General features: G+C 34.0%; 1 protein-coding gene across 3 annotated transcripts in view; it reads left to right on the top strand.

Annotated features, from left to right (window-relative positions):
- Gld (Glucose dehydrogenase) overlaps positions 1–12,397 on the top strand; it is a 68,048-nt gene that overhangs the window by 35,394 nt on the left and 20,257 nt on the right. For all 3 annotated transcript variants that reach the window (XM_074184603.1, XM_074184604.1, XM_074184602.1), the window contains 2 exons: positions 7,963–8,224; positions 10,831–10,976. In XM_074184603.1, coding sequence (XP_074040704.1) covers positions 7,963–8,224; positions 10,831–10,976 — 408 coding nt within the window. The remainder of the gene's footprint in view (positions 1–7,962; positions 8,225–10,830; positions 10,977–12,397) is intronic.

Genomic DNA, 12,397 nt, shown 5'->3' on the forward strand with positions numbered 1-12,397 from the left:
GTTTCCAAACTAGATTCACTTCACGACAGAGGCTCCAATTTCGACTTATTGAGTTATGATTCTGATTCAAACTGGACTTCCTAATTTTAACTGTTCTTTAACAAAATGGTAGTTACCATGGTCATTCGTCAATTGAGGATTATAACTTGAAAATAATCTTGTTTCATGGCAAAGCGAATGTTAAAAATTACTATGTCGTATTCAATACCTCGAGCAGAAAAACAAGCAAAAGTTTATGTAAGAATCATACTTTCCATTTGGAAGAAAGTGATTTTTCCCATGCATTCCTATATTTGATTATAACCTGTTCGACCCTGTTTTTTTCTATAGAGTTGAGTGAAGATGATGATAACTTTATATAATAGAGTTTTCTATCGTATCATTAATGAAGATGAGAATCTAAGAAAAAAATAATACACATTACATTATTCAATCACTTACAAATGATAGTATCACTGAAATATTTTTGCATATTGTAGATACTCGTACTACGTAATGATAATACTATATTCCCAGACAATAAGTATGGTATATATCGATTCAGCCTTCAAAAACCCAGTCATCCATTAACGTTTTTGTTTTAATGCATCAAATGTTATCAATATTGACCTCATTCAACTAAATATTTTGCAAAATCACCTATCATCATCTGATTGAAAATCATTGAATGTCATTGAATATTAGTGAAAATCGGTTAACTAGAGGATTTTTTGAAACCGATGTATATATACAGTGAAGAACATAAAATCTTCTGAGCCCAAAAAAATATGAAAAATTTATATTATATATTATATATTTATATTATGAGCCATATATTATATGAGAGATATGACTTTTATTTTTTAAAGTGATAACTTCTTATGGAGGGTGAACCGTTTCGTTACCTAAAGCGTTGCAGCGCCAGCCTGTCTGGCTTCCATCTCTCTCACGCACACATCAGCGGAAGGCAGGCTCCTCCTCTCTCGTCGGACAGACGCTCAGTGTTCAGTGTGCGATATACATATACTGTTGACAATATTATGAAAATCTAACCAGCAACCACGTAATATTCTTTCATTATGTGAAACATTGCTTAAAATTGATGCGTCTGTACATTAGCAGTACCGTTATTTGACAATATTATGAAAATCTAACCAGCAACCACGTAATATTCTTTCATTATGTGAAACATTGCTTAAAATTGATGCGTCTGTACATTAGCAGTACCGTTATTTGATCCTACAGAAGTGAAAATTTGCTTATGGTACCTTTAGTATATGAACATACACAAAATAATCAATAAAAGATTTTATTAATGAATAACCTTTCCTTACATTATCATATTTATAAACATAAGATTCAAGTAATACACCGAACTGTTTGACATTATTTTCATAGATCACGTTATAGTGCCGCCATACTGAATTTGAAGAAAATGGTTTCCATGCTGTCATTACGAATAGAAATACGCCCTGAAAATATATAGAGTTTGTTCAAAATTATTGACAAGGAACCATTTCCGGTTGATCCAGAATTATTTTATCAATGAAAATGCCGGTTCCGAAGAACCATACCTTGCAATGATTTCGTGTTACCCGGTATATTTAGTATACCGGTATATCGGTATACCGATATACCGGTATATTTAGGTCCAACCATACAAACATTTTTTGGAAATTTGGTCAATGATGAAATATTACAGTGAATACTCTATTATGCTGCCCAGAAGTGCATGAACTGGCGTCATTTTTTGGTAGTATACAAGTCATATTAGTATTCGCACTAGATATGATAAATCATATTTAATGTCTTTATGTTTGATATAATTCTCAAGCAATCAAATTCAACCTCGTATCCTATCCGAACAACTAACAAGGAAAGTGTCATTAAGTAGTATGACACAGTTATGTTTGATTTATGATACATATTATAAATAACAATCAATTTCTTCGATTATGTAATGAACCCACCTGATCCTACAGTGGGTCTCATTACAATTTTTGATTTCGATATAATGATGTTGTAAACTTAGTGAGTACGAATTAAACGGCAGTTTTGAAATCACCCAGAAAGAAATATTTTTGATGCTCAAAAAACAGCAGAGATTCGGAAGGATTAACGGATCCTGAATACTGTCAATTTCCACAAGGTATTGAATTAATTGAAACGAATAAGTCATGAAAGAAACAGGAATAGGTATTTGTAGAAACTTAAAATTATATTTTTATGATATTTTCTTTGAAACATAAGTGGAACCACCTGTTGGTGTGACAGCCAAGTCAACTTGCCAAGTTTTTATGTCAGTGTTGGTGGTTTGACCAATCAACCGACGACTGCGCTAGCAGATATTTGTAAACGAATCCACATGTTTCTAGAAATGATATGAAATCGAGAAAGGTTAATGTATTCAAGCTGCTGGAAAATATTTCCATGAAGTTATTATACAATTCTTGACCTTCCGGACAAAAAGATGTTCGCCTGCTCCACCTACTTTCCGGAAGAGTCGGACTACACACGTCCTCTAGGTGTTATACGACTTATCGATTACAGCAAAATCATAATGGGATGTGACGCTAATTCACACCATACAACTGAGGCAGCCCAGTCGTACCGATTTTGGGTCTTTCCGACCCACACCCAAAATCTGTACGACCTATCAGCCTTACATTCTTCCTGTTGAAATGATTCGAGAGGATACTGGACGGATACATTGGGAAGGTTTTATATGCACCCCCCCTGAATAACCACCAGTATGCATATCAAACCGGTAATTCGCCTGATATAGCATTAAACAACCTTGTAGAGACAATTTCTCAAATTCTTGACAACAAGGAGATTGCGGTTGCTGTATTTCTCGATATTGAAGAATAATTTCACAATGCACTACCTAAATCTATGGGATCATCCCTGGCTGAAAAAGGCATAGAATCGACCATAACTGACTGAATCTATGCCATGCTGGTGAACAGAACTGTAACTACGACTTGGTCATTTCGGCAAGGTCCACGCCATGAAGGATAGCTTATATCATCCAAAGTACGATGGACGTTGTTCACAGTTGGTGCCAGAGGGAGCAGATGTCTGTCAACCCCAGCAAAACTGTGATGATCCCCTTCATCAGGAGGAGAATATTGGACGAGTCAACGCCAATTTTCCTCACTTTTTTTACACTTTTTCGTTCCATTTGGAACGTAGGTGACATATCATGGCATTGTCCTTGATGAAAAACTCACCTGGAACGCCCACTTGGAAAAAGTTTTTCATAAAGCCAGACTGTCCCTATGGACATGTCGAAGGATTTGTAGTGAAACTTGGGGCTTAGGTCCCAAACAAATCCATTGGATTTATGTGATGATTGTCGGACCAATGATCACTTATAGAGCAATTGCCTGGTGGACGAAGGCTTTACAGAAAACGGCTCAGGCGAAGCTCTGCGACTTACAGAAGCAGGCTTGTCTGGCCAACTGTGGTGCCATCAGCGGCTATGGAGATTCTCCTAGATCTATCTACTCCCCACATTTTCTGAAGAGAGGGAAGATGGACTGCATATAGACTTGTGTACATCGCCAATTGCACAAATCGATTCAATACACAGTAAAATATACTGCTTATTGACACTGGAAGTCACAGTATTCTGGAAATGATATATTAAGTTAGTTTACAGATGGATCAATAACATCTTCGGGTTCTGGTGCAGGTGAATTCAGTCGAAGGCCTAAGGCAGAGTAATAAACATGCCTGGGGTCCTATGCAACTATGCTTTTGAATTGTGTGCGGAGAGATTGGTAGAATAGACGAGTCAATGAAAATATTTTTGGGCAGTCAGCAGCGTTGAAAGCTTCTGGCTCCTACCGAGTAACGTAGAGGCTGCTGACACTCTTGCATGGAGGGTCCTGCAAGCAGCTTCATCGGACCATAACCTGTTATTGGCATCACTTTAGGCTTTGCCAAACAAACATTGAACAACTTGATGGCAAGAAGTTTACGGATTTTTGGAAAAATCTTCCAGGATTGGCTCACCCCAAGGCGTTCATTCTCCCTTAGAAGTTCGAACCCGAACAGTTATTGGACTATAGTAGGGATGAAGTACAGTATCGAACAGGCCTTCTCACATTTCAATGTTGCATGAATCATCATATGCAGACACTCGAACTGTCGGAAGACAGTGTGTGTCGCCTCTGTTTGGAATATGATGAAACAGCAGAGCACTGAGGAGCTACTCACCATATAAACTGACCGAGTTTGTTGAGAAGCTGAGTGAGCCACAATAAACCCTTGCGGATTGCGATGAAAGGTCAAGTTGACCCACTCACTTCTCTAACCTAACCTAACCTAACCTATATCACAATACCACCCGACCCAAACACCAGCAAAAGATAAAACTGATAACAAAGTTTCCGTAAAAAAAAATTATTGATAGAAATTTGAGGCCTTGTGGTATTACTCTCAATGATTTTGGGTTGTTCACATTCAACGTTAATGATCATATTACAACAGTCAAAATTATGGAACCAAATATTTAGATAATGAAGAAAATGTTAGATGTTTCTAATCAATCCGGATCAAATCAACAAACAGAGTAATATTTTAATAAAAATCATAATAAAAATCTACGTGATATTATTTTATTGAAATTTTCAGGACGTCAAAACTATTTTCATTTATTAAGAACTAAATTACATGACTGAAATATTTATTATCATTATAAGGGATATTAGAAATGTTCGAGATAAGAAACAGAGAAATAAATCACAATATGTTAAGGATGAACTCGTTACTTGATGAAAATTAATTACGCTATCCATAAAAATACTTTAACGAATTTCATATTTTTTTTATTCTAGACGCGTTTCCCTTCATCGGTAGTAATATACACACAATTATTATCATACATAACAGTATTGGCTACCTCACTTGATTAGTCGATGATAAATGGGAATAATGAAAGAAGGTTTAATAATGGTGAGGGTGAGTGGTTAATCTCTTGTTGGTCGTTCAACAGAAAATTTGAATGTTTGCCCACATTAATTTCCGGAGGCACCAGCAGGTTCAATTTATTGAGCTGCCAATAATTATTCATATTGAAAATGCACCTACAGATATTGTAATTTTTTTCTTCATCTCATTCACCATCAACCAAATGAGTGAGGTACCTACTACTGTCGTAAATAATAGATAGCATTCCACATCGTCTGCGAGATTGCGGAATTTCGAAAGACATGAAAATGGTGTGAGAAAAAAATAAATAAGAAATTTAGCCAGTATAACAATAGTGGTGATCTGAAAGAGATTTTTCAAACAGTATTCAAAAATGAAAATGACGCAAAAGTTTGGCAATGGATTTATCGTGGTTTATTGTATAACAACCTGGAGCAGCACAATGATTTAAAAAGGTTTGTAAACACACATAGAAGAAGTAGGTGGTTCATGATAGAGTCTAATTGTTCAGATAGATTTGCAAAAAAAAAATTTTTCTAGGTATAGGACATTGTTTATACTATGTAGGTATTATATAGATAAATAAAGAGGTTCTTTGAAAAAATAATTGTAGTGCAGTCTGAACTAGCGATGAAACTACGGTATTAGCGGATAAATCACAATGTAAATTGTTAAGTATCACAAAATGCCAGGAAATTTTTAATTCAAAAAGTTTACATCCAATTCTGGGAGTTTATTGAAGAAGTGAAAAAAAGTTTCAGCAGATAATATTTGATGAAATTTCACAAAAATTTTGACAACTTTTCACTATTTCCCAATATTAAAAAATAATTTCATACAAAATACGTGAAATTATCAATTCAGCCATTTTCTCAAAAATTATAGTTGAAATAAATATAATTTTGAGTTAGTGCTGAAAAATCACATATAATAGTGTAAAACTTATTTTTTCTCTATCCCATAAAAATGGGTTTCATGGAAATTTGGGATTGTTTTAACACTTTTTGAACTATTCCAACGAAGTAATATTTGTTCTTCTTCCTGCACATATTAAAGTTGAGGAAAATTTATTGAAAGATCACTTATTGAATAATTATATTTCAAGGTGGAATATAATAACTCTATTTTTTTCAAATGAAAAGTACCTTTCATCAATAGGAAAACTTAGTGCTCTTAGTTTCGAGAAAAATCATAACCCGCAAACGAAGGATATTTCACTATTTCAAATTTACATACAAACAATAAACAGATGATATTCTCCCAATTAGATGAAAACTTAGCTGATTTAGTTAATGAATGTAAATACATTCTACCTTTCACCTAAAAAATTAAAACGATTCAATATTTGAAACAATTAACCTCGTGAAAAGTTCACGAACATAAAAATTTCAAAGGTGGCGTAACAATTTCTCTATTATGAAGTCATGATTCAGATTTCTCCGAATGTGGTTTGTGAAAGACAGAGTGATGAATACGTCATCTTATGTAGTTAAAAGTGCAACTAATATTATGTAGTCATCAAGCAAGAACGTCATACCGACAATGATGGATCATAAAACATGCAGTTACAAGATATGTTGTAATTATCTAATTGCCAGTTGATAATCCTTGAAAAAATTCTTGAAACATATATCGATCGCTATATGACATCGGTGTCTTTCTACTTGAGAACCTGGCACTTCGCTTCAGTGACTTAACATTTATTAATGTATTCAAAAATCACTTTATTGTGAGATTTCCACTAAACAATTTTACAAAAACACAACACATGTTTCAATGGCTATATTCTACATATTCAATACTTAATATACATAATTTTACAATTTGAAGTAACTTAATTTCAAATACCTGTTTTTACCTAAGTATGTAATGAATTAAATTACCTGAGCTTATGTTCCAGTTCTCATTGATCATTCAGTTAATAACCCGAATTCCTCAATCCATTGATTTCTAAACATTCTAGAAGATTTTGTTTCCAAACTTTTCTCTTCTAAATGTAACACGTCGTATACATGATTGTACTCATATCCTTCTGCTAACAGGTGATTTGCCAATGTGGAATTGGTCTTTTTATTTACAAAAGTTCTTCTATACTCTTCAATTCTTTGAAATGTACCCCCTGTTTGGCCAATATACCGTTTTGGGCAAGAGCCAGTAACCTTACAGAACGAATAATAGTCTGAGTTAATTTATTAAAAACAATAAAGACAAAACTTCGATGTCGGATAGATCTGGAGTATATAAGCTGACTTGTAGCTCTTGCCTAAAACTGTATATCGACCAAACAGGGAGAATATTTTCCTAAAGAATTAAAGAGCATGGAAGTAAATAGAAAGACTAATTCCACATCGGCAAACCACGTTTTAGCAGAAGGACATAAGTTCAATCATGAACACGACGTGTTACATTCAGAAGAGAAAAATTTTAAAATCAAGTTTCTAGAATATTTAGGAATCAATAGATTCAGGAATTCAGGTAATTCATTGAATGATCAATTAGAATTGAATAACTCCCGGTTACTAAATATTTTTTCAAATGTGGAAATTGGGACATAAACTCAGGTAATTTATTTCATCACATACTTGGGTAAAAAGCAGGTACTTGAAATTTAGGTACTTCAAATAGTAAAATCAGGTATATTGAGCATTAAATATGTAGAATATAGTTAGTAAAAACACACTCCCAAACGTTATGTTTTTGTAAAATTGTTTAGTAAAAACCTTATAATGAATGTAACATTTATTTTCCTTCGTTGATATTTCAAGATTATTTATCAGAAACCATCTTTCGAAGACACGAGCTTTCCCATTTCATTTGATTTTCTGTAATCTTGCAAAACGTTCTCTATTCTTGAAAATGAGTTTGAAAGCCAGAGCAAATATAGAGTTTAAGTTCTTCAGATACTTCTCACAAATTATTCACGAGTAAACGTCTCCATATTACAGTTGCATTCCTGCCTAATGAATGGTAGAAGTTATAAATTGATTGAATTCATCAGTTGTTCGTTCTCTGCTTCATATTTAATTGCAACAATACTTTTTTCAGATGAGTTGCAATTGTCCAGGTACGACTCCTGGCCCAACATTAGCATCCACATGTGGTGGAGCACAATTCATGCTCTTCATGGGACTTCTAGAAGTTTTTCTGAGATCTCAATGTGATCTCGAAGATCCTTGTGGTAGACCAGAACACACACCTCTTTTCCATGAGTACGATTTTATTGTAGTGGGAGGAGGAAGCTCTGGAGCAGTGGTGGCAAGTAGGCTGTCAGAAATACCGGAATGGAGAGTTCTTTTGATTGAAGCTGGTAAGAATCATTTATATACTCGTATCATATAATTTTCATCAAAAATAGTTAAGTAGAAGATTGAAGGTGTGGGAATAAAAGGAAAAAACATATTGGTGCAATTACTTCAGCCAAGCGCGGATTTATGTTGACCACAGTTATGTGTTTCAGTGCAACAGGCCAATATATACCGCCCCTTTTAATTTTTCCACGTAAAAATATGGAAATGGAGCTAATGAATGGTACTCCATCCGGGTCACAATATACGTGTAACATATCTGATTGGATCCAACAAGACATATTTGTACCCAGCGTTGACGATGCAGTGGTGTTAATCCTTGATAGTCATTACACTCACACGAAAAATTTGAAAGTAATAACTGTGGCACAAAAAGATCATGTTTACATAATATGTCTTCCACATCATTCGACACATCGGATGTAACCTTTGGACGTAGCTTTTATGTTACCAATGAAAACCTTTTACGCGCAAGATATCATAAACTGGCTTAGGTTTAACCCAAGACGCTTTTTAGGTACCGAAGACAAAAATTAGGTGCTCTGTAACTTACATCGCAACTCAATACTCAAAGTTGCGTTGCTAGCATTATGTGATGCTAGCAACGCAATGAAAATAATAATGAAATAATGAATGTTAAGGGAACACTATTAGGTGCTAATTAAGTGCTAAACGATGAGGATCTAATTAATAAACAAAATCTTTCAATTCCGCTAAACAACAGATCTAAGAATCAGGTCTCTCGAAAACGAGAACGAATGCTTTATTTGGTATAAACTAAGTGCTAATTAGGTGCTTGCAAGAAATTAAGATGAAAACGACCGCGAATAAGCGAAGAAAAAATTCGAGATACCTGATTTGAGAAAAAAAATTAACAATATGCAATAAAGTTTTGAGATACTCGTAAACTAATACATAGATAATCAAAATAAAGTGCTAATTAAGTTCTCATTAGATATTCATAGTAAAACTAGATTCTTCAATGCCTATGGGGCTCATAGACCTGAAAACCACCACGACTGATGTACTGAGTTTTCATAGTACGTTATTTAGTGAATAAGGGCATTATGGAAAACCACTATGACTGATGGACTGAGTTCTTACAGTACGTTCCTCGATAAGTGAAGGTACGAGAATAAAGTGCTAATTAGGTGCTCATTAGATATTTATAGTATATCTAGATTCCATAATTCATATTGGGCTTATGGACCCGATAACCACCATGGATCCGATAACCACCATTAAAAAAAATGTTAAAAATATGTTTTTTCCGTTAACCAGCTATCGCACCCCTACGAACGATAACCCTCAGAAATCGAAACTTGTGCGAGTTGAGAAGTAACGAGGTATTACCTTCTAACGTGTGATTCCTAACACAGGTTGGACGATAGCAAGTGAAAATTGTGCGTTCAGCCTGGGGCTTGAACCATCGACTCACACATCGGCCGATTGACTGAGTGAACAAAGCATCCACGTCGAACCGCCCGGATACCGACCGATAAAGAATCTACTCTTACTATGAATATCTAGTGAGCACTTAATTAGCACTTTATTTTGATTGTATGTATTACGAGTATTTCAAGACTTTATTGCATATTTTTATTTTTTTTTTTTCGAATCAGGTATCTCGAATTTTTTTTTCGCTTATCCGCGGTATTTTTCATCTTAATTTCTTGCAAGCACCTAATAAGCACTTTATTAGCACGCTTAGTTTATATCTGATACAGCATTCGTTCTCGTTTTCGAAAGACCTGATTCTTAGATCTGTTGTTTAGCGAAATTGGAAGCTTTTGTTTATTAATTAGAAAATTTTACGATCCTCACTGTTTAGCACTTAATTAGCATCTAATAGTGTTCCCTCAACATTCATTATTTCATTGTTATTTTCATTGCGTTGTTAGCATCACATAATGATAGCAACGCAACTTTGAGTATTGAGTTGCGGTGTAAGTTACAGAGCACCTAATTTTTGACTTCGATACCTAAAAAGTACCTAATTTTGGCATTTTCTAAATGCGATTTCCGTACTTTGCGTTGCTGGCGTAACAGAGCTAGGTTATTGTGTTGAAAAAGTACAAAACTAACTACAGTAGTTCGGCTTCAAAAATAAAAATAAATAAGGGCGTCTAGCCAGCTACAAAATATCAGAATAACCGGATTGATTGAAAGATACTTGTTAATTGACAAAATGGTTGAGGCTTTTGCGGCCGAGGTTTTCAGTGTCACTATTTTTCGGGTTCGAAGGCCGTGGATTTTTGGAATTTCTTCCTGGCGTTTCGCTGTCGCAAGTGGCTAGGTTCTTCAGAGGTTTATACATTCTGGATTACTATATGATGACTATACACTGTATGAGGATTTCAAAAATCAGGAAAAAGCACAAAAGCATAAAAAAAGCAACAGTGGTAATTATTGCTAAATAAAGTAATTTAGGAATTTTTCTATCAGAACTATCACATATTTTCCATTTTTTCTAAAATTTGATGATTCAGATAATGGAAGTTCAATAAAAAATACAATTTATTCATAAGCACACCCAAATTTTCTGTTGGGATTTTGATTGTGTAAAATAAAAACCACTCGAGTGAAATATTTGTAAATGTAATTCCAGGTTTAGACGAACCAACTGGTACCCAAGTCCCGTCAATGTTTCTCAACTTCATCGGATCCGATATCGATTGGGGCTATCAGACAGAACCGGAGACGCAAGCATGTTTGGGAGAAAATGAACAAAGATGTTACTGGCCTAGAGGAAAGGTAGGATTTACGTTGACTCGTCGTAAATCACGTACGAAATGAGATAAGGCTTTTTTGGAAGCCATTAGATTTTACTCGAAAGGTTTAATCGAAAGAAATAGATTAGAGCCAGGGAGAAGATTGATTGCTATACGTATTTTTCATTTTGTTGTGATATTTTCTACCAACTGAATAGTTTTTCACGGGTAGGAAATTGATGGCAACTTCGTGTATAATGGATAGCCTTTGCTTCTTATTATCGAATGAAAATGTATTATGAAATTGTTTTCATATATTCTTGTGATAAAACAGTTCTCAACAATCTGCAAACGATATTATGTACCAATTCATGTCAGATAATAATCTGAATGGAACTATTTTGGAAACAAGGTCAATCTTGAATCAACTTCTCAAATATTTTTCAATTAAACTTGTTCTTAAGCTACAATCAGTCATTCAAATTCTGAATATGCTGCTTTATTCGCAACATCATCTATAACAAATAAATAACACACGTGCACAAACATTTGTGACGCATTTTCCTGCTCGATACAATCACTACTGTTTGTAGGTACAGTGTGTCCTAATTGTTATAAAAACGATTTCGGTTGACATTCAAATTGAATATATTTAAGCTATTCTGTGAAATATAACATAGTGCATAAAATACATAAAATATGACATAGTTGTTTTGGATATGTGTGTTAAAATAAGTTCAAAATATGTTTTTTCATATAACAACGTAAAATATATTTGAAAATAACACGAAAAATATGACAATATAAAGTTACATTGAGCTACTGAAATAAAGAAATATCTCTTTTGTTAATAAATTGAGCAATTTTTTGCTTCGAATGATCAAAAATTTAACTTTTCAAGGATTTTTTTGTGTATTACTATGCTATTTATGTTAATGGTTATATTTGAGCAATTTGTTGGGTTGATTGCAGGAATTAAATCAATCAATTGATATTCTCAATATGAGTAGAAATGTTTTGATTGTTGGCATGAAAAATAATTATTCGTATTGAGGTTGATATTTTTTATGCATCCATTTTGTCTTTTATAGGTGAATGCTTTCCATCCACCATTTCAAAATCCTCAGGTCTGTCACCATCTGAATTAACAAGTTAAGTTTCAGAAGATCTGCTAAAACTGTGTCAGGAATACTTTTCAAGATTTAGTAATTATGAAATGGCTGCAACAAATTTACTCATTTGAAAACAACGAATCATTTGTAACATCAGTTGAACGACCACTTACACAGTGTCGAAGATTTACATTTTGTTGGTAATTATGTGAATGATAATAATAATAATTATAACAACATTAATAGACTTCATTTAGTAGTCAATATTACCTAATAGGCGAAGTTTAGTAATAGCTACTCTTACAGTCAACCTAATATGCATTATAAGGAAAAAGAGAGTAACTAGACAAAA

Source organism: Leptinotarsa decemlineata, unplaced genomic scaffold, assembly GCF_025532065.1.
Source record: "Leptinotarsa decemlineata unplaced genomic scaffold, Ldec_3_MD MMD2_tig00026354_RagTag_RagTag, whole genome shotgun sequence".
Lineage (NCBI taxonomy): Eukaryota > Metazoa > Arthropoda > Insecta > Coleoptera > Chrysomelidae > Leptinotarsa > Leptinotarsa decemlineata.